The 19,516-nt window shown below is 51.9% G+C and overlaps 11 protein-coding genes and 1 pseudogene across 11 annotated transcripts, besides 27 other annotated features; all 12 read left to right on the top strand.

Annotated features, from left to right (window-relative positions):
* Positions 1-238: 238 nt before the first annotated feature.
* Positions 239-263: a microsatellite.
* A 125-nt stretch (positions 264-388) lies between these two features.
* Positions 389-419: a microsatellite.
* A 197-nt stretch (positions 420-616) lies between these two features.
* On the top strand, positions 617-1,042 carry TraAM80_04439 (uncharacterized protein; the record flags this gene model as incomplete). Its single annotated transcript, XM_029381366.1, has 1 exon — positions 617-1,042. One exon carries the CDS (start codon positions 617-619, stop codon positions 1,040-1,042), a length of 426 nt encoding a protein of 141 aa, XP_029238788.1.
* A 286-nt stretch (positions 1,043-1,328) lies between these two features.
* Positions 1,329-1,395: a microsatellite.
* A 29-nt stretch (positions 1,396-1,424) lies between these two features.
* On the top strand, positions 1,425-2,282 carry TraAM80_04438 (protein containing C-terminal RING-finger; the record flags this gene model as incomplete). Its single annotated transcript, XM_029381365.1, has 1 exon — positions 1,425-2,282. The coding sequence occupies one exon, from the start codon at positions 1,425-1,427 to the stop codon at positions 2,280-2,282; it is 858 nt and encodes a 285-aa protein (XP_029238787.1).
* A 167-nt stretch (positions 2,283-2,449) lies between these two features.
* Positions 2,450-2,483: a microsatellite.
* Positions 2,484-2,834: 351 nt separating this feature from the next.
* Positions 2,835-2,864: a microsatellite.
* Positions 2,865-3,471: 607 nt separating this feature from the next.
* Positions 3,472-3,507: a microsatellite.
* A 42-nt stretch (positions 3,508-3,549) lies between these two features.
* Positions 3,550-3,572: a microsatellite.
* A 56-nt stretch (positions 3,573-3,628) lies between these two features.
* Positions 3,629-3,668: a sequence feature (A-rich).
* A 399-nt stretch (positions 3,669-4,067) lies between these two features.
* On the top strand, positions 4,068-4,769 carry TraAM80_04437 (vesicle transport v-SNARE 11; the record flags this gene model as incomplete). Its single annotated transcript, XM_029381364.1, has 1 exon — positions 4,068-4,769. One exon carries the CDS (start codon positions 4,068-4,070, stop codon positions 4,767-4,769), a length of 702 nt encoding a protein of 233 aa, XP_029238786.1.
* A 218-nt stretch (positions 4,770-4,987) lies between these two features.
* Positions 4,988-5,019: a microsatellite.
* Positions 5,020-5,082: 63 nt separating this feature from the next.
* On the top strand, positions 5,083-5,919 carry TraAM80_04436 (vesicle transport v-SNARE 11; the record flags this gene model as incomplete). The annotated part of the gene is made up of 1 exon (XM_029381363.1): positions 5,083-5,919. One exon carries the CDS (start codon positions 5,083-5,085, stop codon positions 5,917-5,919), a length of 837 nt encoding a protein of 278 aa, XP_029238785.1.
* Positions 5,920-6,155: 236 nt separating this feature from the next.
* Positions 6,156-6,176: a microsatellite.
* A 15-nt stretch (positions 6,177-6,191) lies between these two features.
* Positions 6,192-6,218: a microsatellite.
* A 79-nt stretch (positions 6,219-6,297) lies between these two features.
* On the top strand, positions 6,298-8,058 carry TraAM80_04435 (putative ankyrin repeat domain-containing protein 32-like; the record flags this gene model as incomplete). The annotated part of the gene is made up of 1 exon (XM_029381362.1): positions 6,298-8,058. The coding sequence occupies one exon, from the start codon at positions 6,298-6,300 to the stop codon at positions 8,056-8,058; it is 1,761 nt and encodes a 586-aa protein (XP_029238784.1).
* A 734-nt stretch (positions 8,059-8,792) lies between these two features.
* Positions 8,793-8,829: a microsatellite.
* A 136-nt stretch (positions 8,830-8,965) lies between these two features.
* Positions 8,966-9,021: a sequence feature (A-rich).
* Positions 9,022-9,062: 41 nt separating this feature from the next.
* Positions 9,063-9,083: a microsatellite.
* Positions 9,084-9,436: 353 nt separating this feature from the next.
* Positions 9,437-10,207, top strand: TraAM80_04434 (exosome component CSL4; the record flags this gene model as incomplete). The annotated part of the gene is made up of 1 exon (XM_029381361.1): positions 9,437-10,207. One exon carries the CDS (start codon positions 9,437-9,439, stop codon positions 10,205-10,207), a length of 771 nt encoding a protein of 256 aa, XP_029238783.1.
* Positions 10,208-10,216: 9 nt separating this feature from the next.
* Positions 10,217-10,254: a sequence feature (A-rich).
* Positions 10,255-10,309: 55 nt separating this feature from the next.
* Positions 10,310-10,341: a microsatellite.
* Positions 10,342-10,668: 327 nt separating this feature from the next.
* Positions 10,669-10,708: a sequence feature (A-rich).
* Positions 10,709-10,715: 7 nt separating this feature from the next.
* Positions 10,716-11,648, top strand: TraAM80_04433 (short-chain dehydrogenase; the record flags this gene model as incomplete). Its single annotated transcript, XM_029381360.1, has 1 exon — positions 10,716-11,648. The coding sequence occupies one exon, from the start codon at positions 10,716-10,718 to the stop codon at positions 11,646-11,648; it is 933 nt and encodes a 310-aa protein (XP_029238782.1).
* A 275-nt stretch (positions 11,649-11,923) lies between these two features.
* Positions 11,924-11,971: a sequence feature (A-rich).
* Positions 11,972-12,253: 282 nt separating this feature from the next.
* Positions 12,254-12,271: a microsatellite.
* Positions 12,272-12,435: 164 nt separating this feature from the next.
* TraAM80_04432 (uncharacterized protein) lies at positions 12,436-12,822 on the top strand (the record flags this gene model as incomplete). Its single annotated transcript, XM_029381359.1, has 1 exon — positions 12,436-12,822. The coding sequence occupies one exon, from the start codon at positions 12,436-12,438 to the stop codon at positions 12,820-12,822; it is 387 nt and encodes a 128-aa protein (XP_029238781.1).
* A 114-nt stretch (positions 12,823-12,936) lies between these two features.
* Positions 12,937-12,956: a microsatellite.
* Positions 12,957-12,991: 35 nt separating this feature from the next.
* Positions 12,992-13,017: a microsatellite.
* A 23-nt stretch (positions 13,018-13,040) lies between these two features.
* Positions 13,041-13,066: a microsatellite.
* Positions 13,067-13,344: 278 nt separating this feature from the next.
* Positions 13,345-13,381: a microsatellite.
* Positions 13,382-13,417: 36 nt separating this feature from the next.
* On the top strand, positions 13,418-14,887 carry TraAM80_04431 (uncharacterized protein; the record flags this gene model as incomplete). The annotated part of the gene is made up of 1 exon (XM_029381358.1): positions 13,418-14,887. The coding sequence occupies one exon, from the start codon at positions 13,418-13,420 to the stop codon at positions 14,885-14,887; it is 1,470 nt and encodes a 489-aa protein (XP_029238780.1).
* Positions 14,888-15,110: 223 nt separating this feature from the next.
* Positions 15,111-15,139: a microsatellite.
* A 741-nt stretch (positions 15,140-15,880) lies between these two features.
* Positions 15,881-16,091, top strand: TraAM80_04430 (hypothetical protein; annotated as a pseudogene).
* A 254-nt stretch (positions 16,092-16,345) lies between these two features.
* TraAM80_04429 (fukutin-related protein-like) lies at positions 16,346-17,428 on the top strand (the record flags this gene model as incomplete). The annotated part of the gene is made up of 1 exon (XM_029381357.1): positions 16,346-17,428. The coding sequence occupies one exon, from the start codon at positions 16,346-16,348 to the stop codon at positions 17,426-17,428; it is 1,083 nt and encodes a 360-aa protein (XP_029238779.1).
* A 279-nt stretch (positions 17,429-17,707) lies between these two features.
* On the top strand, positions 17,708-19,372 carry TraAM80_04428 (GAF domain-containing protein; the record flags this gene model as incomplete). The annotated part of the gene is made up of 1 exon (XM_029381356.1): positions 17,708-19,372. One exon carries the CDS (start codon positions 17,708-17,710, stop codon positions 19,370-19,372), a length of 1,665 nt encoding a protein of 554 aa, XP_029238778.1.
* A 20-nt stretch (positions 19,373-19,392) lies between these two features.
* Positions 19,393-19,419: a microsatellite.
* A 6-nt stretch (positions 19,420-19,425) lies between these two features.
* Positions 19,426-19,444: a microsatellite.
* A 49-nt stretch (positions 19,445-19,493) lies between these two features.
* Positions 19,494-19,516: part of a microsatellite that runs on past the window's edge.

Below are 19,516 nucleotides of genomic sequence, written 5' to 3'. Positions count from 1 at the left end.
CGTCTGCAGGCCGAGTTCCGTCAGTTGTGTCGTTGGTAGGCAGCGGGCGATTGCAAGCAGTGTGTGTGTGTAGTAATGGATGGACGCGTGTCAGGGCGCTATCGGTTGCCGTCGCCGGGGTCGCACCCATAGAAGGAAAATATACTGTAGATATTAGAAACACACCTCTGGGACAAGTTTTGTTTATGGACACTTCTTGCCGACCTCTCGCCATCCCACGTTTTTTTTCCCCCGTTGATGTGTGTGTGCGTGTGCGTGTGTGTTGAGGGAAGTGGAGAGCAGAAGGGGTGCGTAAGAGGCAGAAAAAGTGAGGTGAGAGCTCTGGCGAAGCAAAGCGAAACGCCAACGCAGCAGAGTTAAAAGAAAGAGAGCCAACCAAAGATGCGCGCACAAACACACACACACACACACACACAGACGTCCCTTTTTTCTCTGCGTTATCTGTGCCTTTTTTTTTTTTTTTGGAGGAACGTGGGTGGTATCAGCGGCTAGTACTTAGCGTATAGGGTGTGCGTGGGTTTGGGTGCCTCCTCAGCGAAGCAGCGTGGCGGGAGGAAAGGCACAAAGCATCACCGGAAACAGTAAAACACAGTGACAGTCTTCAGGCGGAGCCCCGATGTCGGACCACAAGAACCCGGCCCCCGTCAACCAGTATGACTCTGCCACTTATACGCGGAAGGGGCAGACAACCCGCGTTGTGGTTCGTGAAAGGTCGTTTATTAAGTCGCGAACTCAGCGGTTTATCGACTTTCTTCGCCCCTCCATCCGGAGCGGCTTTAATCTGGTGCAGGGGTTTGAGCTAGCGAAGGTAATGACATGTGTCGCCTTTCCCATTTTTATGCTGCTTTACTGGAAACATATGCAAAAGAAGCTTCCCGACCAGTGGGAGAGCCAATTTGCGGGACTGCAGCACCGCAAGCTAAAGGAGGAGGTGTTGCAGGAGCGGGATACGGATTACTTTACGATCATTGACACCTTTAAGGAGCGCCGTGAGAGGGCTTTGGAAAAGAAGCAGAGAGAAGTGAAGAATTCCAACCCATAGGCCAAGCCCCCGGCAACATGAGGGAAGAATGGAGAGAGGGAACACAGCACTGGGAGTGCAGAGCAAGAAGAATGAAAAGGAAGTTGGAGATCGTGTGGCCACCGACGCAGCTGCCTTCTAACACTCTCGGTTCCCTCTTATATTTTTTCTTCTGCGAGATGACTTGCCGTTGCTATGGCAGCATTGGATGAGTTTGATTCTCCTTTGCCTTCCCTGCACGGGGCGTTGCTCTTTTACTCTACACACCTTTTTTTTTTTTGTCATTGTTGCGTGTCAAAAGTTGTTGTATATATATTTGTATATATACATATACATATATATATATATATATATATATCTATATATATATATATCTTCACTTGCATTGCCATTCACCACATTGATGGACGGCAATAACGGCCCTAAGCGGGCGCGTAGTGAGACTATGGAGGAGACCTCCAGCGGGTCAACGACGCCTGCGCAAGGCGCTGAGGCGACCCCGGTACGTGACCCAGTGCTGGAGGCGCAGCTGGATCAGCTCGGTTTGGATGAGGAATTCAAGGCGTCGCTGCGTTGCATGTCACCAAATACACGCAGAGATGTGATAAACGACATTATACGGAACCAACAGCATGAACGGGCTTCCGTGGAGACACCGTTTGGTTTTCTTTCTGTCTTGGGCGGTTCCTCCTTCCTGTCGTTCCCCCCCGACCTAGACGTGCACCTCTCTCTGGAGGATGAGGATGAGGAGGAAGAAAGGGGATCTGAGGCACAAGGGTCGCTGTCGCCACCGCGGCGCCTTTCCCCACGCAATGGAACAGACGACAGGTCGGGTAATTCGAGAACGGAGTCGGAGGCGCTCCGAGAGCAGTTCCTGCGTTCCCAGCTGCTGTATCTACTACACGCGGTGCGGAGCAGAACAGTTGTCAACACCATTTCCGAGGTCTTTGCGCAGCGTTCTCTGGGCATGACTCAGGACATTGACGATATGTCGTATGAACAGCTGCTGGAGCTTCAGGAGCGCATTGGGTACGTCAGCAAAGGCATTACAAAGGAACAGATGCAGCAGTGCATGCAAGACGTGCCATGGCCGAAGGAAGGCAGTTGCGTCGTCTGTCAGATCGAATGGCAGGATGGCACCGGCGACAATGAGCGAAGCGTGGAACTGCAGGCATGCCATCACGTCTTTCATCAGCGCTGCATTGAGCAGTGGCTGGCCTCCAACAAGACATGCCCGGTCTGCAAGAAGGAGGTGCTGTAAGTCATGCGGACGCCATCTACTGTCATCGCACCAGACGAAAACGGAGCGAAGAATGATGCATGAAAAAAGACCCACGCTGTGCATACATGCACATATACGCTCATATGTAGATATATGTGCATGCACGTACACTCCAGCATGGCACGAGAGACTGTCCGCGGTAAAGGAAATAAAAAAAAAAACATAAAAAAAACAAAAAAACGTTCATTACACATCTCAAGGAAGAAGAAGACGTATGAGAAGGGAGGACAGAAAGTTGCCGGCATTCATCAATGTACAGTCCGAATCGCTGCTGATGATGGGGGATGTGTGTAGGCGTTTGAAGGAAACTTCCGGGGCAACAAAGGAACAGTGCGATGTACGTGTGGGGAAATTAGTGGATAAACAAAATCAAGGAAAACAACAGCAGCAGCAACGAAAATGGGCGGTGATGGCCGGCTGCTGAGGGAACTTAACACAACCTGCGCGCTCGAATGTCATGATAATTTTTTTCCCCACACTTCTGTTTGGTTGCACGGCGCACGTGCAAAGTGTGGGGTGAGACAATTTTGAGGCGGGCGTGCGGGAGGGGGGGGGGACGGGTTTGTATAAACGGGGAGCGAGAGTCTGTGCGTGTGTTGTGGGGGGTGGGGGGGGGGTGAACGGCGTGTGGTGAGGATCGAAGGCGGCGGGACAGTGCGAGTTGATAGTATTTTTTTTTGTCCTGCTGTTTTTCTCCTCTATGCCTCCTTCACTGTTTTGAGGGGAGAAGGAATAACAAAGGCCAAAGGAGGAAGCGTGGGGGAGGGGGCGCTCACCGACATTTGATCATGCCATTCTTCCCTCTCCGCCGTTGTGTTCTTTTGCCTTTCGCTCCCTGTTGCCTAAATTGTTCTCTCCATGCTTTCTTGCATGCGCAATGTTTCTATCAGTGCCAGTCTCGTGCACATCTGCTTGTATTTGTGATGCGGATGTGTGGCTGACGCTATGCGTGTTGCTAGCCTCTCTACGCCGCCTTCCGGTCTCCTCACCCCGTGTGTGTGAGGACGAGAGAGGAAGGGAGTATGGGAGAGGTGGCGGGCGGCAGTAGCCACCACCGCAACGAGACACGACAAAAAAGTAAAAAATAAAAAAAATAAAAATTTAAAAAAAAGGAATAATAGAAAGAGGGAGATGAAACAGAACACAATGAAGCAGCGAGACGCAGCCCATATATATAAATATGTATAAATATATTTATATATATCGTTTGCTGGCAGCTCTCGTGCAGAAGAAGAGAACTCAACATTATATATATATATATATATAATAACAACACAACAAAAGAAGACACTAGACAAGAAAGAAAATCAAAACACGTTCTTCCACTTTTTTTTTTTACGTTTTCTTTATTTATTTCTTTCTTTCCACCTGCGACGTTGGCGGTGTGCTCATGCACAACTTGTTTACCTCCCCACTCATACAATTGCCAGTGGGGTGTGCTGCCACACCCCTAATGTTCCCCCATTCCACGTCTTTCTTTCTGTGCGTGTGAATGTGTGGGTGGGTGGGTGTTGGCGAGCCAAAAAAGCAAACCAGTGAAAATGCATGAAAGTTAAATTAGTTGTTGCCGCAAATATGAGGAGAAGAAGACCTTTAAAGTGAAATGACTGACTCGACTCCCTGTAAGACATTGCAAGGTTTCAGAACCATGAATGAGCGGGGAATTGCAGTCGTTGCTATTTTTTTTTGTTTTGTTTGAATGGCACTGCCTTTTTTAAAAAAATTATTTTATTTCTTCATGCACTCCGCCGCTGATAGGTAGCTATGGCGTCTGGGCTTTTTGCTTCCTATGAGGAGGACTTCAATGAGAACTTGCAGCAGGTGCGGGAGGCAGTGGCGGCTCTGCAGGAGGCGTTAAAGCAAGACAGCAACTCCTATGAGCCTCCACCCGCCACAGGCCCGCGGAGCCGCGCGCATCAGTGCCAGGTGATGCAGCAGGGTCTGGTAAACATGCGTGAGCTTGTCACAAGTATGCTGTATGAGAGCAATGACGTGGAAGCGGGCGAGGCACGAAATGAGACGAGGAGACGTGTAGAGGATTACAAGAAGATGGTCACCGTTCTCGAGGAGGAGTTGTGTAGGCTGCGGCGGGAGTCGCAGGATGCGGACAGGATGGACCTCATAACAGGCGGCAATGACACGCTGGATGACGCTACCCGGGAGGTCCGTGTCCGTGCGCTTGACAACACAGAAAAGCTGCGTCAAGGTACCACGGCGTTGGAACGGGCCGAGCGGACTCTGCACGAGGCAGGCGACCTGGGAACCTCGACTTTCTCAACTCTTCGCACCCAGACGGAAACGATGCGGAACTTCCACTCGACCATTTACAACGTCGATGCGGAACTTTTGGAGTCACGCAGAATTGTTAATCAAATGCAGCGCACGGCGACGAAGAAAAGACTGTGTCTTATGGGCATCATTGCAGCCCTGACATGCTGCCTTGTGGGGATGATTTTTATACGCTAGTCGATCACGCGAATGTTGTGCACGCTTTTGTTTTGTGCGGTTTTTTTTTTTGAGGTATTTTGGCGTTTTTTTTTTCTTGCCGTGCCTTTTCCGTTTGCTTTGCTTTGCTTTGCTGCAGATGCTTTTGCCGCGTGTTATTTTCGCGTCCTCGCCGTTGTTGTCATCGTCGCCGGACCATATTTTTTTTTTTTTGGATTTTCTGCCCCTGTTGTTCTCACGTTTTTTGTTTGTTTTTGTTTCTTAGTTTCTTGCTCGCTCGCTGCGGTTGAGGGGGAAAAAGGAGGAGGAGGGGGGGGGGGGGAGTAACTGCCTCATGTCGGCACTGTTCCAGAGCTACGAGGAGGAGTACCGCGATGTCGTCAAAAGCATCCGCGAGGGCCTCGATGGACTTCGCGCGACGTTTAACCACGAGGCAGACGGGTATGCCGCCCCACCGGTCACCGGTCCGGCCAGTCGCCTGCAACGCGGCGCGCAGCTTGTGCGGCTGACGACACAAATGAAGGGGCTGCTGAATAACATGGAGTACGAGAGCAACGACGTCCCTCTCGCACAGCGACCGGCATTGAAGGAGCGGCTAGCAGACTGTAGAAGGGACGCGCGTGGTCTGGAGGAGGAGGTCGCAAAAGTGCGTGGGAAGTGCGCCGCCGCCGACCGCGTAGACCTCATGGCTTCCTCGACGAAGACCGGATCGGCCCCCGTAGATGCCAGGGCTTTGGGTCTCGATGAGGAAACCGCAAGGCACCGTCTGCATATGATGCAGAATACGGAGCGGATCAAGCAGGCCTCGAATAAGTTGGGTCGAGCAGAGCGGCTGCTGAATGAGACGGAGGAGACCGGGGTGACGGTGATGCAGAACCTGCGCACCCAGACAGAGACAATGCATCACATCCACGCCACAACAAATAGCGTTAATGAGGAGATCTCGGAGGCGCGCAGGGTCCTCACCCAAATGCACCGGACGATGATAAAACACAAACTCATGCTGATTGGTATTATTTTAGTATTGCTTTTACTTATATTTGTAGCAGCGTACCTGTCGGTTTCGAAGAGTGCGGCACAGAAACCAGTGAACTTGCCGCAGACTCCAACGGATGCTCCAACGCTACCAACATGGATTCCTCAGACAGGAGGTGGGCTGCCCGCTGAGTGAGTCTACTCACCTGCAAATGGCCTACATTATATATATGTGTGCTTGCCCAATCGCGTGTAGGCGTGTGATTCGTATCTGCTACTGAGAGGCAATGAAATGGCAAAAAACAAAGACACTACGAGAGAGTGCGTCTGCGATCCCTGGGCCTTTGCGCAAGGGTAAGGCAAGGCGTGGCATTGCGTGTCTTGTGCTTCCTTCTTCACACCGGATTTTTTACTCCCTTCCCGTTTCTTTCCAATCAATAATAATAATAATAAAGCAAGAGTATGTGCTTTTCTTTTTCTTTTTCTTTTTCTTTTAACCTTTTGGCCAGTGAGATTGTATTGACACCTGTAAGGAGAACACCCACGAGGTAAAAGGGGGGTGCTACGACGTGTAATGGTTGCGGAGTCCACCCCGTCTGCTTCACGGTCGGCCTACCAGAACCTCCTGCAGGCCCTGGTGTACGAACGAAAGTCTATCAACGACGCCTATGACTCTCTCTTGGGACTTGTGGATCGGAACCTCCGCGACGACCCCACGACGACCCCTGTCACACATGTTTTGCACGGCTTGACCGGAATGCTGCGCTTCATCTTTGAGCGGCTGTACCAGCACACCAGTGAGACCGCCCTAACCTTTGTGAAGGAGATGGGTGTGGCGGAGGAGAAGTCATGCCTGGGCGCGGTGGCGGCGCTGCATGATGCCATTAAAGCGAAGCTCTTTGCCCTCAACGTGCGAAGGGACGAGGCCGATCTGCGGGCCACTCCAGCCGGGGAGGGCGGGGACAAGTTGAGGGGCGGGTGCCAGAAACGTTATGTCTTTGCAGTTTCATCCCATTACGACTGGGGGACGAAGCTCGAGCTCCTGGAGACCCTCATACACAAGCTTAACCACACAACTGTAGTGTTGCAGCGGTGTGAGGCGAGTAAGGAGCCCAGTCTTGCGCAGCAGCTCGGATGCAATGTTCTTGTCTCACCGCTAACACCAACCGCACCCTGTGCCATCCTGTATGCAACAAAGGAGAAGTTGTTGCAGTACGCTAACCCCTCTGTTGGGGATGAGGTTGATGATGAACTAGATGCGTTGCTGCATGCGCTAGACGTCTCCACACGCTCTAGCACCTCACTGACGGAGGCGGCGACGGTGAAAAGCCCATTCGCTTCCGCACCTGTTGTCTCTCGCAATGTTCTACAGGGGGACACATCTTGTTTCCCGAGGAATTCGATGGACGTGGTTGACACATACAAGGAGATGACGTGGCAACTCCCGGAGAATAACGGCTTTCATTCCTACAGACAGGGGGTGAAACGATGCCGTGTGGAGTCTCTTCCCACGTTTCCCGCCATATTTACAGCGTCACCGGATTCACAAGTGGAGCTGTCGCAGGTCATTCATTACCAACGCGAGCCCCCTTCTAAAACTGCACCTGCGTGGGATGCAGGCAACACGGATAATTTTTTGCCGGACCCCTCACTATGGCGGTTCCAAGTCAGCAATTCTCTCAAGGACTCCAAAGATGAGGTGATTAGAGCCATTCGTCTCTTGGGTGGTCGTGTAGACAACAGTAAACTGTATAATCCCCAAACAACTCACTTGGTCGTTGCCGAAGGATTGGCAGAGCGCACGGAAAAATATTTGAGTTGTTGTGCTGCACTTAAATACATTGTCTCTCCCCGCTACGTGTTTGATTCTGTGAAGCGTGGGAAATGGATCGTCGATCGCTTACATGAGTACGACAAAAATCCTTTGCGACGCTCGCCAACGTTCCCCGTAACGCCGCCATTTCAGGGTTGGCGTGTGGTGTTGTTTACCTCCAGCACTTCTGTGGATGCGGGTATTGTGGCGGTGCTGAAAGCCGGTGGCTGCAGAGATATCACCTCTTACCTTTTTGATGGTGCACATACACCTGATATTGACTATAAATGCATAGAATACTCATCGCATCTGCTGGTAGAATGCGAAGATGTCTCAAAAACAGGGCGGTTTCTCGCACCGTCATGGTTTCCGGATAAGTTGCGACGACAAGATCATAGACTCTTCTCCCTAGAACTTTTACTTCATTTATTGTGCTTCTGCCACTCTCCCGTGTTTGGCGAAGGCGGACGCCCCATAAATGAGCGGTCGTTACCTCCGTCATGTCTGCTGGAAATTTGTTGAGTCCACTTTGACAGGAAAGTACTCTTTGATGTGTGGTTGTTGTTTTCTTCATTTATTGAGGTTCTCAGTCTTTTTTTATTTTTGTTGTTTTGTGTGTGTAGGCGTGTTTTTTTTTATAATTTCTCTCACTTTTTTCTCTCCGTCCATTCCTCGCATTCCCTCTGCGCGCGCATGCCCTCGTCACCGGCATTGTTGCTCCCGCTGAGTGCTCTGTCTGCGTTGTTTCTTTGACTGCATGCCATTCGCTGCTTCTCCCCGACATCTTTTTTTTTTTTTTCCGTGCGGCCCAAACATCTTCGCCGTGCCAAGGTCACACAAGACACCACCAACACAAACATAAGACGAGAAGCAACCGGGAAAAGCTGTGTGTTATTATTATTGTTTGTGGGGGTCTGTGCAGAGATGATGGCGTGCTTCTGCGGCAGCTCGCTGATTCTCTCCTTCCTCGTCACAGCCCTGTTGGGGGCGTATTTGGTCTACATCATCGTCTGGGTGCCGGTGTACCGCTATGTGGCAATCATCATCATTCTGCTGTTGTTGTGTTTCAACCTTTCAGCGTGGCGGTTTCTGCCGTCCGAGTGCGCACACGTGCGTGAAAGGGCGATACAAATTGCGGATGAGCGTCTCGCCTTCAGCAGGCCGGCAGGGACTGCGTGACACATGAAATGCTCTCTCATCTTCCTGAAGAGGAAAACGCCGCTGCACACACTCTTTGGTAAGGCGTACTTTTTTTCATATATAATATATAATATATATATATATATGTAATATGGTGTATTTGGATTGGTTTGGCACTTGTGCATTTTTTTTTTTTATCTTATCTTCGCAGACTGATGTGCCACATGATCCGGACGTGGATTCTCCTGTGTGCTCTGGACGGGGCTGTTTAGAAGCCACAGGTAGCGTCTTGATTTTGCTTTTTATTTTTTAATTTTTATTTTTTATTTTTGAGTTTTGTTTTTTCTTCTCTTCCTTCGCGTCTTATTTAAATGCTGCGCCTACGCGTATGTGTGTGTGTGTGTGTGGGCCTCCCTCTCTGGGTGTGTGGGGGGTGAGGGGGCGTGTCTCTTTTCTGTGAGATGGTGGTGGAGTTTCCACACATCTCTGCGTGCCTTTTTTTTTGTGTTTTACCTTCGTTTCCCGTGTCGTGTTAAAAATAAATAAATGGTCTTCTCTTTTATTTTCCTCCTTCTCCCCCCCCTCTCGCCGCAGTCAACGGCAATAGAGCCGCGTAGCAGGAACTAAAAAGGGTGAGGAAAGAAGGGGCAATCTGAGTGCCTCCGCCACGACCTTTCTGTCTGGGCGTGTGTGCGTGAGCTTTCGTGGGTAAAGGAATTTCTTTTTGTGGTGGTTTAATTGTTTTACTTCCGCTTGACGCATGACGGTAGTGGTGAGCACAGGGAGGCGTGTCGCCCCCGGCGATGTTGTCTACGCCAGCGGTGCGGACTGCAGCGAGTGGGGCGACGTTGCAGCGGGGGAGGGCTGCTGCACACGACTTGTGGCCGGAGAGGCCTCCGTTGATGTGGCGGAGGAGCGGCAAATTATAGCGACGCGGCTCGGTGTCGTGCAGTGGAGCGAGAGCACCGTTTCCGTCCACCGCGCCCTCAAACGCAGACGGGAGTCCGCCCATGTCGCGTTGATAGCCAACGACGCAAATGACACCGACGCACCTTCCGTCTTGGCGAAGTCAACCACTGTCTTTGGCCCGGGGTTGGGGGACACGGTGCACGTACGTGTGGTGCGTGTGACGCGTGTCTTCGCGTATGGTGAGATCATAGCCGTCAACGGCGTGTGGTGCAGCAACAGCAGCGTGGGCGTTGGACTGGCGGGATCGTTCCGCGGCGTGGTGCGTCTCGAGGATATCCGCCCCTTTAAGCCACGGAAGGACAAGCTGGCCCCACCACCGCCTGCTGCCGCTTTTCATGCCGGGGACGTTATCATTGCGACGGTGCTGTCGCAGTCGGACGTGCGGCAGTATCAGTTAAGCACGATGGGAGAGCACTGCGGCGTGGTGGAGGCTGCCGTAGTGGTGGATCGCGTGCGGGTTAAGCTGCAGCACATGCCAGGCCGCCGGGACGCGATGCGGAACCCGATTGATGGAACCGTTCACTACCGCTGGTGCCCGCTGATTTACCCCGCCGTGGCGTAACGCACACGATTTTGTTCTTTTTCGCTTTTTTTTTTTTTTTCTTTCTTCCGTTAGCTTCTGCTTCCTGCGTGTGTGTGTGTGTGCGGACGCCTAAAGAAGGCGAAAAAGAAGAAAAAATAAAAAATAAAAACAAATCACACCCCCACTAGGCGAAGCACTCCTCAAGCCAACGAGAAAAGTAATACACATACGTACGTTTGTAACCTGCATTGATGAGCGAAGAAGAGCCCATTAGGCAAAACAACAACGGGAAAGCGTGTTTGGCTGGATTTGGCAGCATTGCTGTGATGTGTCTACCTCTGTGTTTGAACGACCTCGGCGCCACTCACTCAGTTCTTTTTTTCTCCTTTATTTTCCTTTTGGTTTCATTAAACGCACGTTATGCGCTACATCACAACACCAACGATCACGATGCCATGAGGAACAGCCACCACAGCCGTTGTCAACTTGTTTTTCGTCTCATTATTATTATTATTAATTTTAAGTTTTATTTTTTCTTTTGCCAAGCATGACGTTACTGTGCTCCTGCCTTGCTTACGTTGGGGCCTTGTCTGTCACGGTGGTCCTCTACCGTCTCGTGAATTTTGTCTACGTCAACCTGCTGGCCTCGATGGACTTGAAGCGCAGGTACGCGAAGGCTGGCGACTGGGCCATCGTCACCGGTGCGACGGAGGGCATTGGCTACGCCATGACGATGGAACTCGCGCGTCGTGGGTTTAACGTGTGCGTCATTGCCCGCACCCAGTCGAGCCTTGACGAGGTCGTGGCGGAGGCCAAGAAGAAGGGTGTGAAGGGGAAGGCTGTGGCCTTTGACTTTGCCGCCGCGGACGCGACCGCGTACAAGCGACTCTTTGCGGAGCTTGACTCCCTGGAAGTGGCCGTCCTCGTGAACAACGTCGGCGTCAACTACCCCTACGCCAACTACTTTGACGAGGCGGAGGTGGAGGATGACACACGAATGCTGAAGGTGAACTGCGAGGCCTCACTGCGCATGACGCGCTTTGTTGTTCCCCGCATGAAGGCGAAGCGCTCGGGCGGCATCGTCATGCTCGCCTCCGTCAGCGCCATCACCCCGGCCCCGATGTTGGCGGTCTACGCCGGAACCAAGGCGTTCAGCATCTCCTTTGGCCAGGGCCTTGCGTACGAGCTCAAGTCGTTTGGCATCGACGTGCTGGTGGCTACGCCCTCCTTCGTCGTGAGCAAAATGACGCAAGGTGTTAGCACACGAAAACCGAGGGAGTCGTTCATGATGGTCAACGCTGCGGCAATGGCGCGGCAGACACTCAACAAACTTGGCATCGTCACCCGCACCTCCGGCCACCTCAACCACGCGTTGGTGGAGCTCATTACAAAGGCTCTACCGGAGTCGTGGCTGGCAAACCACGTGCTGGCGCTGAATAAGGCCGTAAAGAAGCGTGCGGAACGCCAGCGGCCGCAGTAAGACACACATCAAATATTAATAAAAATGAAACAGCAGAAAAAAGAAAAAAAAAGCAACAGCAACCAAACGAAAGAAAACTAGAAATGGAGGTAACTGGGCGTGTGTATTTGTATATGATATGACTCTGCTGTTTAGCTCTGTTGTGTGTGTTTGCCCCACTTTTATTGTGAATCAAGTTATATATACACACTTTCTTTGAATTCTATTTGCCTATACGTGTGTGTTTCTTCTGGGAGGGTTAACAAGCACCTCGTACCCCACTTTTCTTCGACGCCTCTCTTCGTCGTTTATCTTGCTCTTTCTCTCTTTCCCTTTCTATCTCTATGTGTGTGTATTTCGCGGCGCTCGTGATATTCGGCGTCTGCAGAGTGAGGGGAGGAAGAAGAAAAGGCGCTGGGAGAAAAGAGGAATGACGGAGAAATAATAAATATGATGACGGAAAGCTGCATCAATTTAGCATTAAAAAGTGTGTGAGAAGAAGGTGAGTGGAATGATGCAGCCGCGGGGGATAGGGAGGAGGGAAGAGTGTTGCTTTCGCCCCTTTGCCGCACCGTGACTCACAGAGAAAAAAAAAAAAGAATGAATAGTAAAGTTACTTTGGCAGTGGGGGGGGGGGGGGGGGGCAAACTTTAAAATGGCATCCTCTGCGATGGCAAAATGTTCCGTCTCCGGTTTGTGTCGGTGGGTCACCTTTTTGCAGTTGGGATCCAACTGATGCCGTTACTCGCCTTTTCCTTTTCCTTTTTTGTTTTTGTTGTTTTTGGCAGCCTGCTCTGTATGAGGTAGAATGCCCACCGCTTCTGACGACGCTGTCACCTGCAGCTGCCACTCCCCCTCGCCTCCGTCGGGAGAGTACGCACACACGACTGAGTCGTTGGACATTCTGCTAGATGCGGAGACGCAAGCACGCTTGCAGCGCCGCATCCAGCAGGAGAGCTCGACAGAGATCGTCGAAGAACTCTTTCCGTACTGCTCCGTGTTTGCACCGCCTGGTATGTTTCCCATCCAGACAGCACCGGTGCCGCTCTTCATGGATGATGACAACCTCGTCTCCGACATTCGTGCGTCCTTGTTGAAGGAGCGGCATGATGCGGCGGTCGCGGAGGCCGCGATGGAGGAGGCTGAGTTGGCCGCACTGGAGCTTAAATGTATGCTGCTGGAGTCGACGCCATGAGGCCGTGTGTGTGTGTGTGGCGGGGGCGACGGATGAAACTTAGAAGGTGTGTCGCTACGCTTCTTCGAAGCTGTTTCTTTCTGTGCAGGTGCCACGCTATTCCGTTGGGAGTCATTGTTTTTTTTTTTTTTTTTGTCAAACCGCGTCTTGATTTGCGCTGCATGTGTTTTATATTATATATGTATATACATATATTGATGTTATTTGCGGTAGTTGCATCTCTCTCTCTCTCTTTCTCTCTCTCGCCTTTTCCACTTCTTTCACCTCACATGCGTGCCAGTAGAAGCAAAAGGGGAAGCGAAGGGAAGAGCACACCGCTTGAGAGACCCGGCCGACGGACATACCACCTGAAAGGTGAAGGGGCGAAAAGCAACAAGGACGGTGCCCTCACGCACAGGCGAGTTGGATCCGGGGCAGCTCGCGGCAAAGCAAGCGCTATAACGTTTTAAACACGAGTCAGCGGTGGGTCCCGGAGCGTAACAGGAGAGAGAGTGAGTGACAGAAATAGCACTAGGAGGGGCAATATATATATATATACATATATATATATATATATATAACTGACAGGGCAGCCATCCTCAGAAACATATTTAAAATGCCTAACCCAAGTGCCCTTGCCTTGATTGAGGCGCGGCAACGTCGCAAGGCTGAGCAGCTGTTGTTTGATAAGGCCCAGGCAGAGGACTGCCGGCTGCGGCTTGCCGCAAACTGGGAGGTACGCGGGGACGCTGTTATTGAGCAAAAGGACCTGATGCGCCACTTGGACAATGTGCAGGCACAACACGATGACGCCTTGGTGGCCCGTCGCAAACGACTTGCAGGCATGCTTCTTCAGGAGCGTGCCGACCACGATGCGATGCTGAACAAACTTGCGGAGACCGACGAACAACGACGCGAACGGTTGATTAAAAAAGCACGCGAGCTGCGCGAGCAGCACTCAGAGGATCTTCGTGCTGACGCGCAGAGGCGGCATGATCGTTTGTTCCGTGATAAGATTGACTCTTTGCGGCTGGCGGAAAGTCGACTGAGGGTGATGCAAGTTTCTGCTGCCCGCTTTGAGCAGCTTGCACTGGCGGAGCGGCGCCGCGAGGAGCAGAAGCACGAGGATGACTTCTTTGCCCAGCAACGGCTTGAAGAACAACGAATGATGAATGAACGGGCGAGGCGCGATCTTGAAATGCTGCACCTTGGTCGGGAAAATACTAAAAGGGCTCTGGCAGCGCAGGTGGAAGGCAACAAGGCTCGTAAAGCACAGGCGATGGCGGAAAAGCAGCGGGAGGACGAAGAGTTCAATCGCGTCTTGGAGGAGGAGCTGGCGGCGGAGGCGCAGCGGCGCGTGGAGGCCCGTAAGGCCCGCGCGATTCTTGCAAATGAGATGATTGCGTTCAATGAGGAGCTGCGGCAGGTGCGGCAGCAGGAGTACGCGAAGCTGCAACAGGAGGACAAGGAGATGCTGGACCGCATGCTAGCAGAGCTAGCCGAAGAGGAGCGGCAGAAGCAGCTGCAAAAGCACGAACGCTGGGATGCCTCCAGGGCAAACTTGGAGGATATCCGGCGGCAGCTGAACAAGCGCAAGCAGGAGGAAGGGGAGCTGGACAAGTTGTGGGATGAGGAGAACAGCAAAGAGTGGGCAAAACGGGAGGCGCGGTGGAAGGCGGATGAGGATAGGCGCAAACGACTGATGCACAACGTCCTCACCATCCGTCGGCAACAGGTGCTTGACAAGCGGAAGCAGGAGGAGGAGGACGCCGCCTCGGCGGCGAAGGAGCGCGAGGAGTTTCTTCGCAAGCTTGCAAACTCTGTCGATCTTGATGCGCAAGAACGCGCCCGCCGATACCAGGTGCTCCGGGAGGATCAGAAGTACCTTATGGGGCAAATGCAGCGGCGCGCGGCGGAGAAGGAGGCAGAGCGGCAGGCAGTTGCGAATCAGATGACGGAGCAGCAGGAGCTGAACGCCAAGTATGCAGAGCGCATTAAGAAGGAGATGGAAAACTTAGAGCGCGCAAAGCCCGAGCGCTACAAGAACGTTCCCCTGCTACCAAAGAGGTGTCATCAAGTCTTTTAGAACCGGCGGCAGGACCAACCGTAGTTACTGTCGGCGTGACGCCTGAGCGTCCTCCCCATTTTTTTTTTCTCCCCCCCTCCTCCCCTTCCTGATGTTCTGGCGTTTCGGTGGGCGCGTCGTTCACACAAGTTCCGCACGCTGGCGCAGAAATTGCATGTAAATTTTACCCACTTTTCGAATGTGACTAATTTTTTTTTTTTTACCTCAACAGGGAGGCGAAACGAAAAGAAAAGAAAAAAAAATGAGAAAAAAGGGATGCGTAGAGGTTATTGTGTGGGAAGCAACACAAACACGCACGAAGACCCCTCAACTGCACGTAACGCCGGCTGCTAGTCGCAATGGTTTTTTTTAAAAAAAATTTTGCCGATTTGCGCTTTATGTATTTTTTACACTTTTTTTTTTCGTATTTTTTTGCGTTCTCCCTTCCATTCTTCTCTTTTGCGCCTGCTTCCTCTCCGCCAACGTGCGCCGCACCGCGGGTGCAGAGGACTAAGCGACGCCAAAGTTTAAACCTTGCCAACCCAAGACTAAAGACCCACAACGCGTGCTTTTTCTTTGCTGTTTTCGTCGTTGCGCCTGTCTGCAGTGCGTGGCTCGGCCGGGCTGATGCGTCATTCCCAATTTTGTCGGGGTACCCACAGACATATTGCGAGAGTGACCGCAAAGACGCTCTGTTCCAAATCCCGCCCATAAGTCCAAGGCGCAGTTTGTCTGCATGCTCCACTCTTACAGACGTATGAAAAACACGGCCTGCCGCAGCTGGTACAGTGATCTGGATGCCTGCAAGAGTTCCGCCGAATCGCTGTGTGCCTGAGGCCACTGCATGGTTTTTGTTGGGCCTAATGAGGGGCGCGGATGCCTGTGAGTGCGAAGTTGTGTGCCATTTTTGACAAGACTGCTGAAATGAGATGCGGGGAATCACTTGTACAATGAATGCGGAGGAAGTCAAACGGGACAAAGTTAATTGCATGCGGGAGTGGTATATGTTTTTTTTTCTTTCGTTTACGGGGGGCCGAGGGCTCCGCCAATTAAAGAGAAAAATAAAACATTTGATTTTTTATTTTTTATTTTCATCTTTATTACTATTATTTTGTGGGGGAGGACGCTGCCGCCGCACAATTGTTCCCCGATGCGCCCACCCAGTTATGCCGAAAGGCTGGACAATTATTGCGCTGCGAGAGGAGGGAAAAGCCATCACACGACAGACGGCGCACCCAACAGATGAGCTGAGGTGGAAACAAGAGAATATATTGGGGGAAAGAATGATGGGAATCTCTATCCAGAGACCTCTGCCTATGCGCGTGGTGAAGGGCAAACGCGTTGCGATGTGGCGAGCCGTGTTGCTGTTTCTTGACCTCTGACGTTTTTGTACTCTCATTGCTGCGATATATATGTATATGCCTTTGCGTCTTGTTTAGATGGTGTTAGTTGTTGAATATTGTTGCGTCATTTGCTTTGATGTCTTGTGGTGCCTTGCTGCGCCTCTTTTACCTGGCGAGGTATCGTGCCCTCTCGCTGCAGACTGTTCACTGGAGCTCTTCAGCAGGTGCTGCGGTCGGACCAAAGGTGGAGCTGACAAACCATGATGATGACGTGCGGCGCCTGCTGGATTCCGTTTTGCTGGAGCTGCAGGGGGCTCCGCGCCGCTGGCTTCCTACCACCGCTGAGAATAAGTTAGTGGAGCTACTTGACAAGAGTGATGTCCCCGAAGTTTCCTCTGCACAGTCCGTCTATTTGCTTCTCGCCCAACGTCGTTTTGCTTCGAAGCCAGAGGCAATTTTTGTGTCGCTGAGCATCACTTCATTTGATGAGGTGACGCCGCGGTTTGATGGGGTCTGTGTTTTGTGCAAGCCGATGGGTAGTAGCAGCCTGATACAACGCCTCATTGTGCCGGTTGATATGCGCGTTGCGCTGCATGGTTTATTGCGTGCTGTCCTGGGTGTTCTGGAGCAAGCTGGTGTGGCGTGCTGGGCTGTTGGCGGTACTTTGCTTGGCGCTGTGCGTCACGGCTGCATTATTCCATGGGACGATGACGTTGATTTGGGTATTTTGTCCGCAGATGAGACGAAGCTTCGGGCCGCATTTGACTTTCCTAACACGGATAACGTGGGAATGGATCTTGTACTGGAGTATGTGCCTATGTTTGGTTACAAAGTATACAGCCGTTCCCTACCACCCCCACCACCACAGTCTCGAGATGGTACTGCCACGTGTATGAGGTACGGTTATTTTATCGATATCTTTCTTCTGGAGGAGCTGCAAGGGCGCTTCTTCTATGCGCGTGAGGAGGCGAAGCGGACGTGGCCGAATGAATGGTGGTATCGTGATGAATTGTTTCCCTTGGCTCGTGTGCCGTTTCGTGCTGTGCCATCGGACGGCCGTCAGATGCTGTGGCTTCCGGTGGCGCATTGCCCCCTACCACACCTGCAGCGGCTTTACGGTGACACCTGCATGCAGGAGGGTGTTGTCCCGCGTGAGTTGCATGGCCGTCTGCTTAGCCACCCGCTGCATATACCAATGACGCTATTTGAAGAGATGTGATAGACCAGAAACCGATTAAGCAGCCAAGTTCTTTTTTTTTTTTTTATTGGCCGCCCTTATACATTTCTTTTTGGCCTTGTGACACTTTTATGATGTATTTGCGGAGCATTCTTCTGGTGGCTGTCCGGGCGCCCTTGTGCATTTACCTCTCCCCCCGCACCATTATTTTTTTTTTGTTGTTGCCGTTTGCCGCGTGTCGTCGGCGTGTTGCACCACCCACAACGGGCAACGACGGGGAAGGGGAAAGGTGCCAAGGTTCACGTGTCTGCTCGGTTTCTCATGATGAGGCCGCAAGAAAGTTCCTTCACGCCCCCATACGGGCGGAAGCATGAGTTGTACCAACGATTGGGGGCACGGGTGAAAGCCCTTGTGGAGGCACCCTGCCGAAGTCTCACACCTCACTTTAATATGATGATTCTTTTGAGCAACGTAGCCGCCTTGCTTTTCTATGAACTTAATCAGCATTTAAACCCATCTGCGATGCTGCAGGAGCTTCTGGTGAATTGGCTAGGTTTCTACCTGCTTCAAACACCGCAGCTGCTTGCATTGGGCCCATTTCAGGGACGCCCAGCGTGCATGGAAATTAAAGTGGGACACGGTGTGTGTGGCAAAGCAGCACAGACGGGCGAGCTGCTGATCGTGCCTGACGTGCATGTCTTTTCAGGACATTTACCTGTTGACTCTCTTTCGAAGTCGGAGATTGCCGTCCCGATCAAAAGTGCCGCTGGACATGTGGTAGGTGTTATTAATGTAGCTAGTACACAGCAAGACATTTTTGACGACGTGGACGCTGAGGGTCTGAAGAACATCGCAGCGATCCTATCTCTGCATGTAGACTTTCCCATGACTCGCACTTTGGCGAAGAATCCACTTCTGGCAGATGCGGCATCTCTCCAGGCAACCACCGTGGCCTCACCTCTTTTGTCAGGGAAGGATGGCGACAAAGTAGGACCGCATGTGGAAGAAGATGCTGAACCAACAAAACAAGCAGCGTCACTGCACTCTTTGGCCACGAGAATGGCTGCGGCTTTTATTACCTCCGCACCACATACACCACCCGCATCGCCTGCGACCACGTTTACAATGATGGAAGAGAGGACTGGTGTGCAGAATCTTCCACAGCGGTTCTCGTGCCGTGTTGGTGGATGGGAGTTTTCTGTGACGGAGTTTTCCCGCATCTTGACACAGGAGGAGGTTCGGCATTACGAGAAGGCGCTTGGCATTGGCGCCATTCCAGAAATTCCACTTGCTTTCAACACACTTCGCATTGCTCCCGCAGAGAGGATGGATGCTCCTTTTGTGACGTTTTCGTTGCTGGAGGTGTTGCGCTCGGCGGCGTCCTTCTACCGCACCGACGCCTACAGCCAGTCGACTCTGCCACAGCTGAAGATTCCTGTCGCTGACTCGTGGAAGCATACAAAGTACGCCACCGTAGACGCAAAAGTTGACTGGGCGTGGCGGAACAACTACTTTGGTGTGGATGAATGGCGCTGCGCACTGAAGCCGCTTGAACCCTCCATGCCTGGAGTGAACTGGGGGCTACTGAAAGACAAGACACTACCCATTCTCTTCTTTCACAACTTTGACATATTGGAGGATGACGTTCATGATCACGGTGTCGTGACAAGTTCCGTGCGCATTCGTGTTATGCCGACGGCGTTTTTTATCCTCTTTCGTCACTTTGTCCGCGTTGACGGGTACCGTGTGTGGATACGGGAGGTGCGGCTTTTTCATGAGTTTGCCGTGAAGCGTCCCGATCAGCAGCCGCATGTCGTTGTTCGCGAGGAGGTGCGCATGCTTGATCTTGATGACCGCGAAAAGTATCGTCATTACTCCCCCGACGACTACGCGCTTGAGGCCACCGTTGTCGAGGCGCATGATTTCTATGCGAGTATTGAGGACCCTACGTACAGTGACTGGTGGCCGAGCATAGGCGTCTCTTGAAGCGAGAAAGGGGGGTGGCAGTGGTGGTGGTGGTGGTGGTGGTGGTGCGCCACTATATATATATATATATATGCTTCCTTCAGAACTCCCACACAATAACAGCAACAATAGAAAGAAAGAAATATATATACACATATATATATA

The sequence above is a fragment of the Trypanosoma rangeli genome, assembly GCF_003719475.1.
Source record: "Trypanosoma rangeli strain AM80 chromosome Unknown Tra_15.4_contig_00129, whole genome shotgun sequence".
Lineage (NCBI taxonomy): Eukaryota > Euglenozoa > Kinetoplastea > Trypanosomatida > Trypanosomatidae > Trypanosoma > Trypanosoma rangeli.
This window is presented reverse-complemented; position numbering and strand designations above follow the sequence as displayed.